Source organism: Cetorhinus maximus, chromosome 18 (genome assembly GCF_964194155.1).
Source record: "Cetorhinus maximus chromosome 18, sCetMax3.hap1.1, whole genome shotgun sequence".
NCBI classification, from domain to species: domain Eukaryota; kingdom Metazoa; phylum Chordata; class Chondrichthyes; order Lamniformes; family Cetorhinidae; genus Cetorhinus; species Cetorhinus maximus.
In genome coordinates, this window is record NC_135896.1 from 92,481,804 (window position 1) to 92,505,778 (window position 23,975).

The following is a 23,975-nucleotide window of genomic DNA, read 5'->3' on the forward strand; positions in this document are numbered from 1 at the left end:
GAATTTGGGAGGGAGCATAGGCATCAAGGAGTCAGATTTAAAAAAAAAAACAAAAAGTGACAGCTCAAGGGATGATACTGATTGGTGAGTAGATTAAGTGTTTAATAAGTCTTTAATTCAGTTCTATTCTGTTTAGTTAGTCTAATAAATTGGAGGCATGGCAGGGCACCTCAGTCCTGTGGAATGCACATCCTTTTCCATGTGGGAACTCTAGGAAATTTCTCATATCCCGAACAATTAAGATGTGCAGCAAATGTTGTCAGCTGGAGGATTTCAGAGATTGAGTAGCTTCACTACGGTGCATCCGTGAGGCTGACATTTACGCGGACAGCACATTTTCTGGAGGTGGTCATGCCGCAGCTTAGGAAGGAAATGGGTGACCACCAGACAATGAAGCAGAACCAGGCAGGTAGTACAGGAGTGCATCTTGATCTTCAACCAGTATTCAGTTTTGGTTCCTCTGGGGAATACAAATCCAAGGTACCATGGGTGGTTCAGATGTGCGGGCGGGGGGGAGTGGGGAAGAAGGTCAGGAAACAATAGTACAAGGAGGTTCAATAGCTGGGGAACAGGCACATGTTTCTGCAGCCCCAGACATGACTTCAGGATGATTACTGCCTCCCGAGTGTCAGGATCATTAGGCACTAAGCGGCTGCCAAACATTCTGAGCAGAGAGGGTGAACAACCAGAGATCATGGTTTATATCAGTACCAACGGCATGAAAGAGGGAAGAGGTCCGGCAGGCAGATCTCAGGGACCTGAAAAAGAAATTAAAAAGTAGGACCCCACAGGCTGTTATCTCCTGATTACTCCTGGTGCCACATGCTACTGAAGAAATAAGAGGATAGTGTAGCTGGATGCGCATTGGGACCGGTTTAGGGGAGATGGGACCTGTACAACCCAAATGAAAGCACCTCGTCAGGGCTGGGACTATTACCTTGGTTTTGTAGTGCTGCTGGGAGAGCTTAAATGAGCTTGGCATGGTGAGCAGGGGATGAGGGGGTTGAAATTCAGAGGGAGAGAAGCAAAGCTGGAAATGGAAGACAGAAAATTAGTAAGCAAGTATGGAAGGTGGAAATAAAATGGACAGCAAAGGAGATGTTCAGTGGCTCATGGTATATGCTTCAATGCACTTTGAATTATGACCATACTTCAATATATCAGTAGCATAGCTATTACTGAAACAAAGCTTAAAGAAGGGAAGGAATGGTAGGGTTATCAGATGGTGTAGAGTGAGGGCTAATAAAGGAGGGGGAGAGGTCACAATATTGGTTAAGGAACAATTACAACTCTGAAGAGGGATGATATGCTATAAGTGTCATCAAATGAAGCCATATGGGCTGAACTGAGGAACAAAAAGGGGCAGTCACACTGCAGATGGCATACAATAGACCCCCAAATAGAGGCAAATAGAAGAGCAAATATGTAGGCAAACTGCTGCGAAATAAAAGGGAAGTAACTGGGGGATTTTAAGTACCCTAATATTAACTGGATAAATTCAGTGTAAAAGGTATAGAGGACACAGAATTCTTATAATGTATTCAGGGGAACTTTTTTAGCCAGTCCATAGCAAGCCCAACCAGAGAAGGGGCAGTTCTGAAACAAGTTCTAGGGAACTAATCTGGGCAGGCGAAGGGGTATCAGTGAAAGAGGATTTTGGAGGTAGTGATCATAATTCAGTTAGATTTGGAGTAGTTATAGAAAAGGATAAAGGTAGACCCAGAATAAAAACTCTCAACTGGGGAAAAGTTAATTTTACTCAGCCGAGATGTGATTTGGCAAATGAGGGATGGAAACAGTTGAAGGTAACCAGTGTCAAAGCAGTGGGAGGTGTTCAAGGGTTCAGAACAAATCTGTTCCCACAAAGAAAAACGGAATGACTCCCAAACCTAGGTGCCCCCTCAATGTCAAAGAGAATATAAAGTATGAAAAGGCAAACAACAAGAAAGCTTCTGCCAGGTACCAGAAGTTCAATACTGCAAATAGAGGAGTATAGAAAGTAGAGGGGTAAAATGAAAAGGGAAATTAGGAAAGCAAGGAGGTGGAATGAAAAAATATTGCCCATTAAAATCAAAACACATTTTACAAATACATAAAGAGCAAGAGGGCCAATCGGAGACCAAAAAGTTAACTTGTGTATGGAGGTAGAAGGCATGGACGTGGTTCTTAATAAACACTTCGGCCTGAATTTTCACTCCCAGGCTGGGAGTGCAGAGTAGGAACAATTCCTGGCTTCGCAAATTCGACCTGGGAGAAAGTGCCGTGGGAGGTTAGATTTTTGGTCCATGGGCTGGGTGAAAATGGAAGTCGTGCTGGGCAACCCTGGCAACAGTGCGGAGGCTGCTAGGAGTGGAGGCGGGCTGAGTGGAAGGCCTGCCTTGGTGCATGGGCACTGTGTCAAAGTTTTTAAAAAAACAATAAAATATAAAACAGTCCTCCAGCCCTCACCCCTCAGCCCCCGCACACTCCCCATCCATGCCAACTTATGCCACCTCATGCTCCCATACACTCTCCTAGGCCCTTATACCCTCCATGCCAACCCATGCCTCTATACTCAAACCCCATTGGCCTCTCATATCCTTCATGCCAACCTAAGGCCCTCTACCCACCCCCACGGCCCTTTATAGCCCCTATGCCAACTTAGTACAAAATGTTGCCAACCCACGAGCCCCCAAACACCACCCTTTGCCCTTACACCCAGCATGCCAACTCACCCAGTGTCCACCATGGGTAGACCTCAGGGACCATGCTGAGATTAGATAAAATAAAATTATTAAATGTCTATTGAAGAATTCACTATTTCAAAGAAAAAACAATTATTGATAAAAACCCATTCATTACATTTAACTTCCTTAATCCCTTATAAAAACAAGCATTGGGAATCATAGTCCCACTTCAAAGAGTCTATGCAACTTGGAGCTGTCAATCAAACTGTGAACCAAGAGGCACCCAATTGTGATAATGGAAGTTTGTGAAATCAGTCATGCAACATTAATCCAATAATGATATCCCTCAGGCCTGTGCCAACAGGTGAGTGAAATAGCAAGCACTGATTTTTAAAAAAACGCTCTAGATAACTTTTTCCCCACATTTTTAAAGGGCAGGAGTTTTAAATGTTTTGACAGTTTCTTTTGATAGTTCCAATGCGCTTGACAGTTCCAATGAGTTTACGTACTTTTTAGTGCACATTCATGCCTAATTTTAACAATCCCAAAGGGCACTTTACCTCTCCCAAAGGGCACCTGACCTCCCCGAAAGGAGTCCAGAATTATATCCAAAAGGGTATCTTACCTCCAAAAGGGTACCTTACCTGTGCAAAGAAGACCAGTTGCTTTAGATCTTCTCCTACCAGGTCTAAGTGCACAAGTCATGTTTTGGACATCCCACCAGTGCAACTCATATCAGCCTGAGGCAGCTGCACTTTAACATATGCAGCTGCCTCAGTGAACCACAGATGTGCACATTAGGACCCGTCCCCATTTCCCCCCACTCCCCCATTCCCACCACCAGGTGCAGTGTTCAGGGCCAGGACTTCCAGATCCAGGCCTCCATTGCCATTTTTGTAATGACACAAAGACTCTCCATCCTTGTGAAAATTCAGGCCTTTGTACCTGTTTTCGCAAAAGAGAGGGATGAAACAGACATTGTAGTAGAGGAGGAGCGTGACATTTTGGGTGGGATAAACATGTTGATGATGTATGGATAATCACCAGATCTGGATGAAATGTAGCCCATGTTATTAAGGGAAGCAAAAGGTGAAATAAAAGAAATTCTGATCATCATTTTCCAATCCTGTCAGGAGTGGGACTGGAGGACTACTAACATTTTACAGTTGTTAAAAAGGGAGGAAGGGATAACCTGAGTAACTACAGGTCAGTCAGCTTTATTCTGCAGATGAGAAAAACATTGGAAAAGTTTCTGAGAGACAGTATGAATCATCATTTAGAAGCAAGATTAATCAAGGACAGCCAATGTGGATTTTTAAGGGAAGGTTGTGCCTGACTAACTTGATTACATTTTTTGAGGAAGTAACAAGGAGAGATGATGAGACAGTATGTTTTATGTAGTCTACCTGGATTTTGGCAAGCCTTTTGACAAAGTCTCCACAAGGCAGATTGGCCAGAAAATTAAAAGTTCATGGAATCCAGGGGAAAGCAGCGAGTTAGATCCAAAATTGATTGAGAAGCCCAAATCTGTCCTATTGGTAAAACTGAAAGATGATGGGAATGATATAAAAATGGAAAAAATGAAATCAATTTAATGTGGTTAATCTTTGTCGTCATTCACCTTTGCTGCTGTATATCTAATATTGAGTATTGAATCTTTGTATATTAACAGTAAATGTGCCAAAAGCAAAATGTGAACTTATCAGATCTTTGAAAGATCAAAAGCCTTGATCTTTTGAATGTTCAAATTGTTAAGGAATTGTTATATTGCTGGGAAAAGAGACATGTTGTTGAAGTTTTTTGACTTGCACTCATCAGGACAACAGCAAGAATGCCAGAGAGCATTGATTTGCATTGCATGAGAAAAGGGTGCTGATTGGTTGGCAAGTTGACACTGATTGGTCAAGGTGCTTCCATGGAGAATGCAGCAGTGTGCTGAGAATTACACTACAATCAATTTAAGATTATCAGTTGGGCTCACAATGTGGCTCATTTATGTTTGCTAGACACTACATATATTCATACACAGGGTCCTGTCCTCTGCATGGAGTCAGAATATATCTAGCCTTTGTGCCTTTTTTGAATTAAACAAAAGTATGGGGAACAATAGTTCCCTGGGTGCATTCTTCATGGAAATGCCATGACCAATTATGGTTGACTTGTCAACCAATCAGCAACCTTTTCTCATGCAATATAATTGATGCTTCCTATGAAATTTGGCATTCTTGCGTCAGTCCTGTTGACTGCAAGACGAAAAACTTTGACAGCATGTCTCTTTTTTCAGCAATACTCAGGTTCTGCACTGCCAAGTGACAAATTGTTATATAAGTTCGAACAATTAAGACTTTGCTTGGAACACTTGCGTTATTCTGCAGATGAGAATTATTGAGCCAAATCCTGCAGGAAAAATAATGGCGTGTTCACACTGCATGTCATTATTTCATGCACAAATCAGCCAACAAGTTCAGGGGATTAAGAAGTGCAGTGTGAGTTGCGAATCTTCAGAATTTGCCCATTGATTTATGGTACTTCGCTATTTGCCAAGCACAAACAGCATCTTGCCGAATGCCTCTCCAATACTTTGGGTGCCAACAAACATCCTTCAAATTTCCTCTCAACTTGAACCACAGGCTGAGCTGTGGCTTGGTGAATTTGGGTGTTGCTGTGAGATGTCGATGGTCTTTCGAGTGAGCACTGCAGTTATTTGTGATTAGCATAAGTCTTGTATTTTGCCACTACCTGTGTCAAATTTCTGGACCTACTCTGAACATTTCTATTGCCTTCAAATTTCTTTTGTTGCTTCTGAGGTTGTATGTGTGCATCATGAAGTGATGGGATTGTGAGGGTTTGCTGCTGCACACTGGAGGCCCTTTCCCAACCATGCTGTTGCCATATGCTTGAATCTAAGGTTCTGTTTTGCTGTTCATCCTCCACTTGGACAAGTGCAAACTTGGGAATGAAATTACTATTCTGGCCAGTGAACACCCAAAATTGCAGGGATAATTTCTGTAAATGATTAAACCGGCTGGTGGCATCTCTAAAGGTGTCACCTTTTCCATCAGCAAAATATTGCTGTTTGTTTTGTTTTTCTTTGGATAAGCTTTATCTTCCAGTTGTGAAAATTGATTTTTCGTTTTACTTGCTTGAGATTACTTGAGACTTTGGACCTGACTTAACAATGTCACAAAAGTTAGCATGCAGGCACAGCAAATAATTAAGAAGCCTTACGGAATGCTATCCTTTATTACGAAAGGGGTTTGAACATAAAAGTAAGGATGTTATGCTTCAGTTATACAGGGCATTGGTGAGACGGCACCTCGAATAATGTGTGCAGTTTTGGCCTCCTTGTTTAAGGAACGATGTAAATGCATTGGAGGTGGTTCAGAGGAGGTTTACTAGACTGATACCTGGAATGAGTGGGTTGTCTTATGAGGAAAGGTTGGACAGGCTGGGTTTGTTTCCACTGGAGTTTAGAAGAGTGAGGGGTAATTTGATTGAAGTATACAAGATCCTGAATGGCCTTGACAAGGTGGACATCAAATGATGTTTCCTCTTGTGGGTGAGTCCAGAACTAGGGGGCACTGTTTTAAAATTAGGGGTCACCCTTTTGGGACAGAGATGAGGAGAATTTTTTTCTCTCAGAGGGTTGTGCAACTTTGGAATTCTCTGCCTCAGAAGGTGGTGGAGGCGGGGTCATTGAATATTTTTAGGCAGAGGTAGATAGGCTCTTGTTAGGCAAGGGAATCAAAGGCTATCAGGGTTAGATGGGAACGTGGAAATCGAAACACAAGATCAGCCATGATCTTATTGAATGGCAGAGCAGGCTCGAGGGGCCGAATGGTCTACTCCTGTCCCTATTTCTTATGTTCTTAATTTTGATGTTCCATTTCTAACCAGACTGTAATTTTGCATTACCATTTTCCTACATTTTCCATGTGATTTTGTTTTGCCACTTCTGTCCTGCCTCTTGTGTTCACTGTGAGATCACAAGTTTTAAGGTGATTGAGTGTGACCGATTAGTTATCATTGACTGTGTTTACAATGGTACCAAGAAGATTAAAGGCAAACCACTGAATATGCCAACCAACACTATCGGGCTTAGCTTTACTGTAAGGTGAAAAACAGCCAGTCAAATATGCTCAAATATTTCTTGGGTTGTTATCAGTTGAGAGAGAAAGAGGAGAAAGTGAAGTAAAGTCCAATGAAACTCTCCATTGAAAACCTGCTTAGTAAATTAATCATTGTATCAGTATTTTATAGTTTAAGAATGATCTGGTCTAAAGAACACATCTTCACAAATTTGATTGCTGATAGTTTCCTCAATGTTGAATGTAATGCTCTACTAACTTAGCTATGTCTCAGGCTGTCTTCCTGTGGCAGTATGTTTGCTGCTTTCCATTCAGAGAGGAAGTTAAATTTTCCCTAAATGCTTTAATTGCAAAGGGAATCACCTCACTTTTTTTTTGTTGACATTGATCAGGTCACTGGAGATGAGAAATGAGTTGAGTCAAGTACTCATGTGCAGACTGTGTGGTAAAATGACGCATATTTGTTCTAACACAATGTTTGTTTCCTCTGCTAGTTCACAAGTCACTTTTGCAATGAGGATGGAATGCCACAATTGCAATTGCTACATTAGCATTATGAATTGCCCAACTTTTGGGCTTTAGTATGCCTCAAATTGACTGGTTTTGCTCTAAGTCCCAACGAACAACCAAAGAGCTTGTTGAAGGAGAATCTCATTCAGTAGTATCCTTCACTTGGCAGATGAAATGCCAGTCTGACACAGCAATTTTTATGGACCCAAACTTTTCATTGGCACTTTCGTTCAAGATACAAATCAAAGATCAAGTGTATGCAGAGCATTTAGTAGTCACAGACTTTGGTCAATGCTGGATTTAAGTGTGTTACTTAAAAAGCAAACTGGGGTGAAACTATTAACTTTAATTATGAGAGCAGAATAGCTGTGGTGATCTTTGTCCACTTCATATCTCATCTATATGGCGCAATTTAAGTTACTAATTGAAGCTATAAGTGATAAATAATCCAAGCCCATTGGTTTGGCTCAGTGCACATGCCAACATGTATTTGTTACATTACTTATATCATGGGCAGGATGCCAACAGAACCTGTAAGTCAGGGGTGGGGATTCCCCAGCCTGGGGGCTGGATCCGACCTGTTGCATTTTTTCATCTGGCCCGTGGTGTGATTTAAAAAAAAGCACGTGCCTATGACACATGTCTCCGCCATTTTAGGCCTTGCACTTCCCAGCCCATCTCGCGGAAGCTTTCAAAATCCGGCCCATCCACTTCGAATCTCGGAAACCACGGAGAACCAGAACGCAAAAGTCCAAATGGGCAGATGCTGCTTGAGCTTCAGCCTTTGAGGGAGTTGAAGGTAACACAGGGATAAGCCCCGGTCGGGTGAGGACTTTCTCCATTCCACACACGCCACTCGCGCCATTTTAGAAGCAGCTCCTGGTCGCTGGACACAACAAAGCTCAGCCTTGTGGGGACTGAGTTTATTTTCTGGCCACACTTCGGTCGGACAGCACAAGGGGGAACGTTTGGAGATATTGACCATGGATGGTTGATTTCTGGACAATTGTGGAAGGCAGGCAATTAGCTGTATTCCATCTTTGACGGAGAAAAAGTCGGCAGAATCGAGGTTAAAGCAAATCCCTCAGGGAGTCTGCCAGTCATATTGAGCAATCCTCATTACAGAAGGTAATTTTTAGGTGGAATTTCTTAAATGTCCCACTGCTTCCTTCCAACTATTTTGTCCCTACATTTTGTCTGGAATCCTCTGTTCCCACACAATACACGTGCTTGGGGTTTGTTGCGCGTGCTGTTCTAACAGTTTTAAAAAAAATAATACATGGCTACCGCAAACAAAAGAAGAAAAGTGGACGAGGGGTGTCGCGTTTTTAATGAAAAATGGACAAACGTTAATTTTTTTTGTGGAAGCGAAAGGCCAACCCGGGTGCCTGATTTGTGGAGACGCAATTTCTGCCTTGAAAAAAGTCAATGTAGAAAAAGTCAACTACAGCACGAAGCACATCAAATATGAAGAACTTCAAGAACATGAGTGAGTGGACAAAATTAAAGCACTTGAAAAAGGACGTGAGGGCGCAGCATGCATGTTTTCACAAGACCGAGAAAGGCGGTGGACAGTGTGATGAAGCCAGTTATGTGGTGAGTGAACTTATCGCAAAAAAAAGCTTTGGCCTCATTCAGAAGGAGAGTTTGTCGAGGAGTGCAACGTTGTGACCGCAGTTTTACCGCGGAGAAAGTCAAATTATTTGAGAACGTGAGCCTTATCTTGCAGGACCGTGTCAGATTCCATTCATGATATGGCTCGAGACACTGAAAAGTCTCTGAAAGATTCTGCGGCTGATTTTGAGTTTTACTCTCTGGCTATTGATGAGACAGCAGACATAACAAATACATGCCACGTATTTTTCTGTATGGAATCACGGCAGATTTTGAGATTCGAGAGGACTTGCTTGCTTTAGTTGCAATTCATGACACCGCCAAATGTTTGAGACGGTTACATCGGCAGTACACGGGCTTCAGTTATCATTTGAAAAAATTAATTGATCTTACTACTGATGGCGCTGCAGCTCTGGTTGGATCCCAAAAGGGATTAGTTGCTCTGATCAAGAAAGAAATGAATCTCAATCTTAATCCAAGTAAGTTGATTGTATGTCACTGCATCATCCATCAGGAGAATCTGTGTGCGTAGTGCGTGCGACTGAACAATGTAAGGTCGACGGTAGTATCGAGTATTAACTTCATTAAAAGTAGAGGGTTAAACAGCCGCCAGTTTAAGGAGTTATTGAATCAGAGCACGGCGATTTAGTTTACTATTGTGAAATGTGATCATTCAGCTGGGGAGTATGCTGATATGGTTTTATGAACCGAGGAATGAAGTGAAACTTTTGATGGAGACGAAGGGAAAACCTGTGGCCGAGCTGACTGACAAGTGGCTGTGTGGCCTGGCTTTCATGGTCGAGATGACGCAGTATCTGCCTGAGCTCAATGTCAAAATGCAAGGGCCTAGCCCGCTTCTTACTTCCCTTCTTTCAAAATCATCTGAAGCCAAATTAAAGCTGTGGCAAATGCAACTGGAAAAGGGCAACGCGGTGCATTTTCCTACCCATCAGAAACAAAAACCTGCAACAACAGTGGAGTACGGCCAGGGAGTGTGCAAATTTACTTCAGAAATGTTGTGAGCGATTTCAAGACCTAAAAGTGGAGGAACTGGAATGAAGTGATTTTTGCCACTCAGCTCAATGTTAAAGCGGTCGATGTATCTGAAGACCTTCAACTTGAAGTTGTAGAACTGCAAAGCAACATTGAACTTAAGGTTGAATACAATAACCCGCCCCAGCTGGAATGCTACAGGCTCCGTGTAGGGGCCGATGAATTTCCAAACTTGAGACGTGCTGAAAATTGCATCGCTGTTTGGAACTACATACTGCTGCGAGCAGTTTTTCTCAAAACTTTACCTCGCAAAGAACGGTCTGTGTGGCAGACGTGAACTTGGAAAGCCAGTTGCGAGTAGCAGTGCCAGCAGACAGACATTAAGGAAAAGCAAACTCAGCCATCGCATTAAGGCAGTGGGTGAGTTGAACATTTCTGTATTCTCTGTGCCCAAAAAAAAAAATTAAGTTGGTTTTTGTGTGTGTGTGTGTGTGTGTGTGTGGCCCGCGATTGATTTTGTCTATGCGTGAGTGGCCCTTGATAAGAAAAAGGCTCCCCACCCCCGCTGTAAGATTTCAGGGATACCTAGCCCTACATAAGAAACATGTTATCTTCATTTTGTGCATCACATAGGGCAGCACTACACGTTCCATTTTTTTTTACCAAGGTGGAGACATTTATTATGCAAGCTAAGCTACCTAAGGGCCAGTTAGCTCAGGTGGCTAGCATGTGGTTTAGAATAACACCAATAGTGCAGATTTAATTCCCACTCCAGCTGAGGTAGACTTAGGACCTGCCCATGCTTGATGTGGAGTGGTGTTCCTCAAGCCAAATAACCAATTGTGTCTCTAATAGGGAGAGATGTCTACAGTCCTTTATGAACTAGAGCTAAATTCCTGCCATAGATATCGTGTTGTTTGCTAAACATGAGGATACAATATGGATCTTTTTTGTTGGTTTTGTATTGTTTCCTCCCCTTCCGCTTTTATCTTTCTCTTTCTGCATCTATCTCTGGTGTTGAGTAGCATTTCAGGAAAGGACACAGGGCAAGCTACATTTTCCAGTGGGAGGATGGTGTGGACCTCTTTCCCTATCTGCTCTCCCTGTCACTTTTGCTTTCCTCTATCTTTTTTTCCCCACAACTACCTCTTGCTCTTTGAAATACACACTGAACCTATGTATCCTCCCCTCCCATTTAACTGTCCATCCAGTTCACCTCAACTCTTATGTGCACGTGATGAGAGGCTATAGGCTCGATCATCTTCTATAGCAGATCCCTATGCATTCTGTTCCTCTTCCCTCAGTGCACATCTGTCATGAAGCTGATAATGGATATAATATTTTGAAAAATATTTTCTTTTAAAATAGAAGTTTAGTCTGTGGGTGTGTCCAAATTGGATTAAAGCCAGCTAGTCTGGGTGCTTTGATATGTACCAGTTTTGATATGTAAAGATAGCGTGCATTTGCATTTTTTTTGAACAGAGCATTCAAGAAGTGGGGTGAAAACTGATGCCTTTCAAGCAGCTACCAAGCAATATATTTATATTACTAATAAAATTGGTGCTATGAAAGGGGTTTCATAGTTAAAATGTGAAGTTCAAAGAGGCTGGTGAGACAATAAGAATTTGAATTCAATCAGTGGCGGCAGGTATAACTTCAGCAGTTTTCGGGTGTGCAGAGCAGAAGCAATGTGAGATCAAAAGGCAGCTGCAAGACTCCAACTGGCTCCACAGGAACCAAAGTGAAAAGAACCTCATTTTGAATTTGTAAGGTGAAAATGCTTTGCCTGGTGTCTGGTTAAGTCTATGGGTTGCTGTTGCCTTACTGGAGATTAGTTTGGGGATTTGTTAAAAGTTATGATAGTAGTAATTTGTAGTCATGTGTATATATATTTTTAACCTGTGTAAATTAATAAAATGTTTCCTTTAGTTTAAAGTAAAACTTCGAGAACTGGTGCAAAAACAAAAATAGCTGGAAAAACTCAGCAAGTCTGACAGCATCTGCGGAGAGGAATACAGTTAACGTTTCGAGTCTGTATGACTCTTCATCAGAACTAAGTAAAAATAGAGAACTGGTGGTTTGATTCTTGAACTTAAAAGTCGCATCTCAAACATAATACTTAAAATTATAGGTTATGACAGTCGTTTAACATTTCTTTCTGGGAAACTGAATCGGTCATAACACATCCTATCTCAGTTCACTTCCCATCACCTAAAGTCCAATAACCTTTGGCTTCCCCCATGATATCCTCTTCCCTCTTTCTTATCATGCTTATGTGCTGGTGCCCTTATCCTGAGTTTATCTCCTCTCCTCTGAACCTTCTCGTCTCTGCATGGTTTCCTGAACAAAGTTGGTAACTAAGCTGGGAAACTGACCATGGGAAAACACAGCAATGGTGGCAATGGCAGGAGAAGTGGCAAAAATGGACAGCAAAGGCTGGAGCAGGGAGAGGAAAGGGCAGGGGAAGATACCTGAGCAAAGTTGGGAAGGATGGGCAACAATAGGTCTGAGTTGGCCAGGATGGCACAGAAGAACATCACAGTGCGGGGGAAAGAATAAAACCAACAGTTTTATTGACAATCATTTGTTACATTAGAACAAGTCCTGGAAAAGAACAGATGTCAGGAATTCAAACTCTGTGGCAGATGGCATTCAGCAATTAGACCTGAGCAATGGACCTTTGTGACACAGCAGTCCCACCTCACATTGGGAAGCCTGAAAGGTCAGAAGTGATCAGTATATTACTGACACAAACCTTACCATTCCAGGTGTTAGACTTAGCTGTAATACAGGAAGTAAAGAGTGACAAACTGAAGGAATGCACTAAATCAGTGCTTCCCAAACTATTTTCCAATGTGACTCCATTTTAACACCTGAAAATTAGCATGGCACCAGACACCAGCAATAAAACAGCAGTATATAATTTTTAAAGTTTAGGTATTATAGATCAACAGATAATGACACATCGTGTAATATGAAAATCTATGTTTTAAAGCACTTTGTAAAAATGTTACTTTTTTTTTTAAATGAACTCCTGTAGGTTTTGAGCCAAGCTCTCCAAATTCCCTGGTGGCAGAAGACTCAGTGAAGGCCCTCTCCCCGTCCCCTGCAGACAATTATAATGAGCTCTGTCCCCCTACCACACACACACACACACACGCGCGCGCATGTGACCTCTTTCCCAACTCCCCTCCCTCCACACACACACCAGCCTCTCTTCCCAACCTCCATCCCAACTATTCAGCAGCCCCTTTTCCCAAAAGCACCTCCCACCACTCACTCAGCAGCCCCTCTTTCCAAATCCTCCCCACTCAACATGCTAACCAGCCCGTCTCCCTTTCCCCCCTTTAGTTTGAGTTGCTGGTCCCTGTGAAGCAGGGTCGCTAGCCCAGGGTAAGGAGCATGTACAACAGGCAGTCAGGAGCAGAAACGCAGTAAACTATGAAGCCACCACTCACCTTCCAGGCTTAAGCACGAGACCTCCCGGTTTTTCCCACTCTCAGGCAGTGGCTGAGTACACTTGGTGGCCTCTAGCTGCACCACATCGGAGCACAAACATCCCCGGTCCTCCCCCCCTTCCCCCTGAGCTCACCGCTAGAAGTTTTTTCCAAAGTTAAAGCGCACTTTGGGTTCACCGTCCGTTCTGTGCTGTTTTTGCAGGATTGATACATTGGGTCCAGGGCTCTCCTGTCAGTCTCCGGACTGGGTCTTCTCCTCTCTATATTCACCATTGCTGCTCGGAGGAGGGACTGCCTGCAACCTCAGTGGCCCACAACCCACAGTTTGGGAGCCCCTGCACTAGATGCAAGAAAGAATGCTGGAAATGCACAACAAATCAGTCAGCATTTGTAAAGACAAGAGGTAAAACTTTTGACATTTCAGGGCGGTCCCCTTCAACAGAACCGAAACTGAAAGATGGGGCAAGCATTTTTGTCTAGTTGAAAGGAATAGAAAAAAAGAGGGGGGAGAATTTTGTTGCTCAGTCAAAGGGTTGCATGAGTTGAAAACTGCTTAGCAGAAAACTGCTGATATAAAAGATAATCTGTGAGGTGATAGAGGTAAAGGTGAGGTGGAGGTGAAGGTGAAGGTAAAGGTAAAAGTAATATAGTTGAGGTTTAGAAGTCAAAGGTGATCCACATAAACAAAAAGGCACACAAATAGACAATGAGGAAAAAAACGTGCTGCAAATGCAGAAGAAAATGCTGATGATACATCTGTTTCCTCACTCCCTGGGCCAATCCAGATTGGAGCACACATCAACAAACACTTTGCTTTAAATAACACGATGGCCAGAAATTGATTCAAGGAGTGAATTGATTCAAGGAGTACATCCTACAAAATGACAGGCAGAGGTTGGAAATATCCAGGATCCCATACCGATAAGGTTTTTTTGAAGGAGGAGTGGATTTGAGAGTTCTTCCAGATTAGAACAAGTTCAACTAGGCAGAGGATGGAAGAAACAAAGGACTCCTGCACCCACACCCTCCAACATGGGGCCGCAGAGTCTGAGACATCTGAAACTCTGCTTGTAGGAAAGGGCATCAAAGGAGGCACAAGTACAGGTGGGCAAAGGGAGAAAGGGTTAAGCCTAGGTACAAGAAATTTAGTCAGGAACAAGGTGAAACAATCAGTCCTGTTCCTGTACTTTGGACATGTAGGTCCAAGGCTGCGAAATCAGATTGGGTAATCAACCTGAAATGTTAACTCTGTTTCTCTATCCACAGGTACTGTCAGACCTGCTGAGTATATCCAGCATCTTCTGTTCTTATTTGCCTTTCTTGCTTGCTCAGGTTAGAGCTGAAGCTGGGCCGAATAAGAGTACAGAAGACAGTAAAATTACAGTTTATGGTTGTTTTCAACACTGATACCAAAATAGCAGCTGAATGCATGCTGTTGTGTAGTTGCAACTGTTTTAAAAATCTCAGCATGACTACCTAAATTAGATAAATTGTCATTATAAGCAAATAACTAAGGAGCAGATTGAGGCCATCCTTTTAGATTTTTGAGCACTACCAAGTATTTCAGTGCCATCACTGTCAGCAGTTTGTTCAAACTGTCTGAATTCATTGCCTTTTGATAAAAAACCTAGTTTTGTTTCTAAGTTGCAGAGGATCAGAGAATGTGAATAGTGAGGATAGTAGCTTCTGGCATTTTCTCCTTGAACTTAAGAGTAGTTAATTTTTTTTTAAGAAAAGCTAATTTGTTTTGAACCTTATTTAAGTAGTGAGACAGGTAACTTCATCTTGGCCTTTTCTTTGAAATCGGGTCACAAAAACCCACTTTGTAAGTTATAAGAATAGTTCTATTTGTGATTGATCTGTTCTGATTGATGATTGAAAATGTTTTGTTATTCATTGTGGTGCTCCCTCTGTGCCCTCCAATTTTCTAGATGCTTTGCGATATTACTAGGATTTACACACTTAACAGTGCTGCCAGCATTTACCCTTTGGGCTTCATTACTACTTTCACTGTTTGAAGGAACTGAGAACTTGTTAATATATGGAATTAGATTTACAGCTAGCTGAGGGAGCATATTTTTCAGTACAATGTGTGCAAAAACAGCATACAGTACATAGATGTTTTTCCCTACATGGACAACAGAACGTATTTTTTGTCTGGAGATTATCATTCTTTCAATGGACTGCAAAGATTATACTGTCAGCAGAGGTGTTATCTGAATGATAATAATTGGGATTTACCTATTAGTTTTATAGCAAACTCGTCATAGCGGCTGCATCTGCTACTAGTGGATAATTCTGTGTTCTGTACACAGTTGCAGGTTCAGATCTGACATTTTATGCAGCATTCCTTATAAAAATGGACTGGGTTTGGTGGGGAAGGCGGGGGGGCAGTGACACTGCCCATTTGGCAGTGGTGTTCAACTTTCACAGCAGGAGGCTTAGACACAAAATACCTCCATATAGCACTTCTGAACCATAAAATAGGGAGCAATTGTGATGTATCAGAAAGTGCGGAGAGAAATAATTCTTATTTTCAGCAGAGAGGTCATCTAATGTGTGATAACCCTGTTACAAGTTTCACTTAACAGAAGCCTTTAAAATTATGAAGGGGTTTGATAAGGTGGATGTAGCAAAGGCTTTTCTACTTATGCAGTGATGAAAAACAAAGGGTCACAAACGTAAGACGACTGTCATCCTTTCATCTGCAAGGGGTGACAAGAATGCAGCCTCCAAATGTCGATGTCAGATGAGATAATGATTCTTTTGATGGCTGAACAAGCAGATTCTGGAAAGACAGTCTACCACAGGTGTCACACATGAAGCTGCCCCTTGCCAGTGTGGGCTGATTTCTGCTGACGTCTTGTTTGCAGGGCTGGCTTCTGCTTTGGAGTCTCTGAAACCACGTCATCGTGGTGGCGAGTTCCTGCCCACAGCTGGCATCACCATTTGCAGATTGTCAGCTACAGATTTCCACTTGCCGTGATTAGTGTTCATGGCTTTCATGTCTCATTTGACCGTATCCTTGAATCAGAGCTTTGGGCACCCTGTCAAGCTCTTGGCATGGACTACCTCCCCATATTGCATATCCTTGGGGATGTGGCCATCTTTCACTCCGTGCGCAAGCCTTCTTTGCTCAATTAGCACCAGCATGCTTGGTATGTTTGTCTTAGAAAGTACTACTGCATTGGTGAGAGTGTCTTTCCAGATGATTCTGAGCTTACGTCACAGACACTGGAGATGGAAGTTATTGAGCCTTTTTCCTTAGTAGTTGGAAGTTGTACAGGTTTCACTGCCATACAGCAATGTGCTGAGTATGTAGGTCTGGTAGATAAATATCTTGGTCTTGTGGGTCAATTTGTTATTTTTCCATGCCTGTTTTGTTAACCGGCCAAAGCTGGTTGCGATAAATCCTTCTGGGAATTCGATAAACTTTATCCAAGGGGTAGTTGAGGTGAACAACAGATGTATTTAAAGGGAAGACAGTGGCGCAGTAATAATGTCACTGGACAAGTAATCCAGAGGCCCAGGCTAATGCTCTGGGGACACGGGTTCAAATCCCACCACAGAAATCTGCTATCCTTACCTGGCCTGGCCTGGCCTGTGATTCCAGGCACACAGCAATATGGTTGGCTCTGAAATGGCCTAACAGGCCACTCAGTTGAAGGGGATTAGGAATGTGCAATAAATGATGCCTACATCCCACAAAAGAATAAAAAATGCATGGAGGAGAAAGGAATAGAGCTGTTATGCTGTTAATATTAAATAAAGATGGTAGGGTGCAGCATAAATTTCAGTATAGGCCAGTTGGGGCAAATAGCTTGTTTCTGTGCTTTGACATTATACAATTTGCAGTCTAACTGGAAAAGCTACTGTCAAAAATCAAAGTTAAGTAAGCATACAATAGGCAGAACTCCATGACTGGGCAAGCCACATTAGCTTTTAAGAGTGTTGTGGGAACTAGAGTTTCCATTAGTGGAGAACTTTTTCAGTTCCAGCTTTTTACTTCCAGCAGCATGAGATTTAAAGTATGTGAGCTTTAGAATTCTGTTTGGTGCCAAAGCTCTCCTCTAAACAGTCTCATACTCTTCTCCCAGAAATTTTAGAAAGCTACCCATTTTTCTAGCTATAAACCAATTATCTAACCATCATTCTTTAATCCCATTTCACTTACTGAAAAATTAACCGTTTATATGGAAACCATTTATATGGTCTTGACATGTCCTCAGTTGTTGAAGCCACATAAAATTTCTTGAGAATAGGGCTGATTATACAAATTTTTTTTTTTTTTTTTTTGCTGTGAACATAGTTAAGGGTGTTGCAAGCAAGCTTGATTGGTGCAAGCTCCATTCACTTCCTGCTGTTGGACCTTCCATTAACAGTCTATGAACTGTTACATCCCCAGTAAAAACCACAAGCCATGCTGCTGAGTAAACACACAATTTAAATATTCAGGTCAGGCACCTTCGCCAATTGCCTGTTACTTCAGAATTTCTTTGTTGGCTCTAAGTCACTGCTCTCTTGCACAGCTGAAATTTTTATGGTTTAAGGCAGCAAAACTCTGAGGGTTGGCAGCTTTGCGACATCTCAACAGTACATCAAGTACAATGGGAAAAACGTAAAACTCCGACTATAAGCCAGCAATGTGCTTTTATACTCCTCCTTCCTCAACCCGAGGAAACCTCACACCAGCCTAACAGCTCATCACGCAGATCCTCTTGTGTAAAACACAAACATGTAGGTAGATTTATCCTATTAAAACAAAATTTATTTTATTCTCCAAACTAATTTTTTGTATGATTTGTGTAACCAATAGAGAACAGAGACTTCAACTGCATCAGTCTTGGCTGTATTCATACAGAAATTAAATATAAACAGCTCTCAAACAAGTATTAAGTTAATTCCTCTATGAAGAACTTTCCTACTTAGTAGGTGGATTTTGGGTGTGAAGTCATCCTCTGCATTAGAATCTCCGTTCCAAATAAACAGATATCCTGCTTAGTGTTGACTTGAGCTGCAATGGACTAAAGCCACAAGTAGAATTAGACATATTCTAAGCCATAGTTGTAAAGACCAAACAAAATTAAACAACAATAGCACCATACACAACTAATTCTGGGTGAAGTAATCCATTGGTCTTGACATATTTCCATCAAATGTGTTGCATTTATGTGATCCTTTTGTCACAGGTGCATATATTTTACAACTTTTCCAAAAACTAGTTTTACTTAACCTTTAATTAGAAGGATTTTCTAAAGTTGCCAAGACATTTACAACCAGGAAATTCAAACAAAACTGCGGAGGCACCCTTCTGTGACATTGTTAGTAGGCAGGGAAACAGATTCTATTTCAAAAATACTTTATTGACTAGAGTGCTTCAGGATGTGCAGAGGTCAAGGAAGATATTGCCATAAATCAAATTCTTCTTTTTCAGAAATATAAAGCTACATTGTTCACCTTAAAGGCTGTGCTGCTGTTCTCGAAAGGTGAGTGACGCACTTTGTACTTTAATTTAGCATGACTTCCGTATTTTGGGATTCCTTCTGCCCCATGGTAACTAAAGAGCAAGATAAAATCTACTCAGGTGCAAGTAGGTTGAATCAAGCTGCTAGTGCCAAAAGTAAAAACACACTGAAGACCATTAATAACCACAAATAACAAGGATAAAATAGTTTTTATTTATAGTCTCATAGTAAAGGTCAGCCTCAACTTGCAAGACAATTCTTGGCAGTATGTACAACATACCTGTATTTTCCATGGAATAGCATCAAATAACAACAAGAGACAAATCTACATAATGCTACAAGCTAGTTTAAGCTTAGACCAATAATTGAAAAGGCAGAGACAGACAAATGTACACACACCCCCGACACAGCCTGAATGGTGCTTGGCAGCCAGTTGATTGTTCAAACATCAATAATTAGCAGTAATGTAAATCAATTTAAATTTGTACATTGTATTATGCAGACTGAGGCTTAAATACAATTATTTTGGTTCCTGCTAAAACACAAACTTAATATACCCATTTTGGATGTATTGACAGTTGATATTTCAGTACCGTTAAGCATAGCTTTAGGGCACTTAAGCTGTTCCATCATTTTGTAGGGTTACAAAAAAGCAATTCAAGGCACAGAATATTTGATTTTTAAAATCTGTAAAACATTGAAAAAACATGAAAAATAAAACTTGTCTGAAGTGAATAGTTTTGAAGTCCCATGACTTTTTAATATCAAATGACGCTGAATTTCTGTTTCATAATTGAAAAGAATAAAATAAGATCAAAAGGGTCTCAAAATAAGATTAAGGATTGATTATATGTGACCAACCATTTATAATATGCATCCATACAGATTAATCGTGCATCAAATAACTTGTGCCTTGCTTCTTTATTCTTTTAATAACATACATTTTCAAATCTAGCCTTTCGACCCCCCACCCCACCCCCACTGGGTGCCACAGATAGCAAATAAGTCTTGAGAACTGCTGCAAAGTTCCTGTGCAGCAGGTGGAGTCCTTAATAGTTTGACAGCTGCCATTTTGTAAATTCACGAGGAAGAGCAGGGAGTCCTTCTACTGATGAAATGAGATGCTATCCTGCTAACAGCATCTATTGTTATAATCCTTAGAGCACAAAGGGGTCTGACAGAAGACAAACTGAAAAGTAAAGCTATACACAAGAATCCCTAGTAAAAGCCAGCCAGCTTATTGTCTGAAGGGGTTCAGCTTGCCTCCATTCGCAGTTTCTTTCTGGTCTGGGGTTCTTCAGTTTCTGACTCTGAAGTTGAGTCAGAACCTCCGTCAAAGGCAGAAACCGCACTGCCCTTGGGATTGGTATATAAGCTGCTGTCGGAGGATGAAAAGTTGGCCTGTAGCTGGGCGGCTGCCCGTGCCTTTTCCAGTGCACGTACTGTAAGAGAAAGGCAGTCCACTGATAAAAACCAAAGCAACAAACCCATTCACTATACACTGCCACACTGAAATCCTTTGCTCCAGCTGACTTACATCTGCACTGATCTAAAACTCATTTCAGCTCACCATACTAATTTACTACTTTATAAAGCTGAAGGTTGAACAAGTTAATTGTTGCTGGACACTGCATGAATGTTCTCTGTTCCGAGACACCAAACTTGCAATCTCTTTACTAATGTAGTTTGAAGTGAACCATTAAGGGTGTTTAAAACCACCTCCCATTCCTCAAAATTTATATAACCTCAATCACTTGCATCTCAACCCCTCCCCACCACATTACATATTGTTTAGCTTGCAGCTACAGTTTTGTGTTAATCCACATCCATTCTCTTTATGTTTTATGTTCAGTATTCCACAGGAAATCCCAAGCCAAAAGCCAGCCTCAGGGCTTGCAAGCTGGATTCATGGGGGGAAAAAAACAACCATGGACATGCCCAAATGGAGAAGTCTCTATCATCAAGCGATATTGACATTTGAGGAGAACAGCGTCAAGTGCCTACTGGACAAGCAAGTGTGGCGCAAACTCAATGCCTCCACCCATCCTTCCAAAACTGACTTCATATGTAGTATTTGCAATTGGTTATGCAAATCAAGATTTGGCCTACCAAGCTAAACTGTAAACGAATCTTTTTTACCTTTTTCTCTTGCTGAACATTCATCTGTCGAAGTGACGGGAAAATGCATCTGTCACTATCTATATTCAGTATAAGCTCAGGATGATCACACAAGTTTATGGGTGACATTGCTCCAGGTTTGACGATGCTTCAAGTAAATTGCTACAAGTTTTATTTCTGTATATTAAAACTGAATTAGTTTAACTGCTTAACTGTGCATGAACCATCTCCACTGTACTATTGCTACCACCTTGTGGCAAAGCAGCTGTTGAGCAGTTACGTTATGCAAGATCAAGTCTATAAGGCAGTCATGCCTCCTATAGAAGGGAAACTTAAATGGGAGCTGAACCCAAAGACTGGAAAAGAATCAATCTTTTCCTACGCCAATAAGAACAGGAGCATTTGGGAAGAGTCAGCATGGTTTGTGAAAGGAAAATCACGTTTAACCAATTTATTGGAGTTTTTTTTTGAAGGAGTAACATGCGTAGTGGGTAAAGCGGAGACTGTAGACGTACTTAGATTTCCAGAAGGCATTTGATAAGGTGCCACATGAAAAGTTACAGAAAATAAAAGCACATGTTGTAGGGGGTAACATATTAGCATGGATAAAAGATTGGCTTGCTGGCAGAAAGCAGAGAGTATGCATGGGTCTTTTTCGGATTGGCAGGATGTGATGAGTGGAATCCTGCAGGGGTCTGTGCTGGGGCTCAACTTTTTACGATTTACATCAATTACTTAGATTTGCAGACGACACAAAGATAGGTAGGAAAGTATGTTGTGAAGAGGAAATGAGGAGGTTGTAGATGGATATAGATAGGTTGAGTGAGTGGGCAAAGATCTGGCAAATGGACTTTAACGTGGGAAAATGTGATATTGTTCACTTTGGCAGGAAAAACAAAAAAGCAGAGCATTACTTAAATGGAGAACAGCTGCATAATTCTGAGGTGCAGAGGGATCTAGGTGCTCTAGTACATGAGTCACAAAAAGTTAGTATGCAGGCACAGCAAGTAATTAAGAAGCCTAATGCAACGCTATTCTTTATTACAAGAGGGATTGCACATAAAATTGAGGATGTTATGCTTCAGTTATACAGGGCATTGGTGAGACCACACCCCAAATACTGTGTGCAGTTTTGGTCTCCTTATTTAACGAAGGATATAAATACATTGGATGAGGTTCAAAGGAGGTTTACTAGATTGATACCTGGAATGAGTGGGTTGTCTTATGAAGAAAGGTTGGACAGACTGGGCTTGTTTCTACTGGAGTTTAGAAGAGTGAGGGGTGATTTGATCGAAGTATATGAGATCCTGAACAGCCTTGACAAGGTGGACGTCGAAAGGATGTTTCCTCTTGTGGGTGAGTCCAAAACTAGGGGACACTGTTTTAAAATTAGGGGTCGCCCTTTTAGGACAGAGATGAGGAGAAATTTTTTCTCTGAGGATTGAGAGACTTTGGAACTCTCTGCCTCAGAAGGCAGTGGGAGGCAGGGGTCATTGAATATTTTTAAGGCAGAGGTAGGTAGATTCTTGTTAGACAAGGGGATCAAAAGTTATCTGGGGTAGATGGGAACGTAGAAATCGAAACACAAGATAATCAGCCATGATCATATTGAATGGCTGAGCAGGCTTGAGGGGCTGAATGGTCTACCCCTGTTCCTATTTATGTTCTATTCAACAAACACGATGGAATCAACTACAACGTGTGTCCATGCAGCTAAAGGGAACAGGCTGTAGGAGACAAAAAGGATGGATTGGGTAAAATACTTAACATAAGGGCCTTTGTAACAAGACAAGAAAATAACTTTAAAGCATCTCACCAATTTTATTTAATAAAACTGAGCAGCAGCATATTTATCTGTCAATCCACAAGGCAGCAAACAGTACATGGTGTACATTCCATTCAAATAGTTTTCTGGCATTGTAACAAGGTTGTTTTAATGTTTTTTCCCTGCCCTGTACAACAGCACATCTTAATGAGAGAACTGAAGCACTGACTGATGGGAACATTTAAGTTTCAGGTGAAACTCTGATCCAATTGGGTAAATTTCAGCGTGTGAAAGGAAGTGCAAATCTACAGACTACAACACAAAATAAATGCCTAGATTTCAGTAATTATTCATGGAACTGCAGCAATCCAGTTGTGTAGTTCAGCTATTTAATTCACAAATTTCTTTCACCTAGCTTTAAAACAACTCGTCTTTTAAAGATAATGCTGGGAGGGAATGCCAAGATTGGGAGGCAGCCTAAAATATGATATTTCAATACTAGCTATTCAACTGATTATTGCAAACAGTTGCTTTGTACAATTCAGCTTCTGATTTGCACACCAGATTTTAACTGAACGTATTGTATTCAAGTTAAGAAAGACTTGCACTCCTATAACATCTTTCACAACCACAGTCTGTCCCAAAGCACTTTATAGCCAATGAAGTACTTTTGAAGTGTAGTCACTTTTGTAATGTAGAAAACTGCAGCAGCCAATTTGCGCTCAGCTAACTCCCACAGACAACAATGCGATGATAACTAGATAATCTGTTCCGATTATATTGATTGGGGGATAAATATTAGCCAGGCCACCATGTATAACTCCCCATCTCTTCTTCAAAATAGTATTATCAATCTGAGGGGGAAGAGGGGCTTTGGTTAATGTCTCATCTGAAAGGTAGTATCTCTGGCAGTGCTCCACTGGAGTGCCAGCTTTAACTTTTGTACTTCAAGTCCTGGAGTGAGACTTGAGATTTTGAGCAAGAGTCGTACCAAATAAGCTACAAATGGCAATGGCAGTGTCAGAATATCCCACAAATTAATGGACAATTCTGCCAATAACTTTGATATAGTTCAGGAACAGATTTGTCAACAGCAGTCTGGATGTGTCACATTTTGTGTTTCTGTAAATATCATCAAGTAATGCAGACACCAAGGGGCAGTGTCAGTGGAAGCTTGAACCATTTATATTTTTGAGGGTGGTAGACAAAGCAGAACCTTCAAAATCTTGTCAGACCTGCTGGGTTTTTCCAGCAATTTTTGTTTTTGCTTCAAAATCTAATGTCGGATTTCAATTTTT

General features: G+C 41.4%; 1 protein-coding gene and 1 long non-coding RNA gene across 6 annotated transcripts in view; one reads left to right on the forward strand and one right to left on the reverse strand.

Moving 5' to 3' along the window:
• On the forward strand, window positions 1–21,121 carry LOC144693362 (uncharacterized). Of its 2 annotated transcripts, XR_013579524.1 has the most exons (3): window positions 1–84; window positions 18,764–18,815; window positions 20,647–21,121. It is a non-coding gene; the product is annotated as an uncharacterized LOC144693362 (long non-coding RNA). The 2 variants fall into 2 exon arrangements; XR_013579523.1 differs by lacking the exon at window positions 20,647–21,121 and having other exon boundaries at window positions 18,764–19,768.
• max (myc associated factor X) overlaps window positions 18,985–23,975 on the reverse strand; it is a 24,064-nt gene continuing 19,073 nt past the window's right edge. For all 4 annotated transcript variants that reach the window (XM_078563194.1, XM_078563193.1, XM_078563192.1 and 1 more), the window contains one exon: window positions 18,985–20,236. In XM_078563194.1, the coding sequence (XP_078419320.1) occupies window positions 20,049–20,236 (188 nt within the window). In that variant the 3' untranslated portion in view covers window positions 18,985–20,048. The remainder of the gene's footprint in view (window positions 20,237–23,975) is intronic.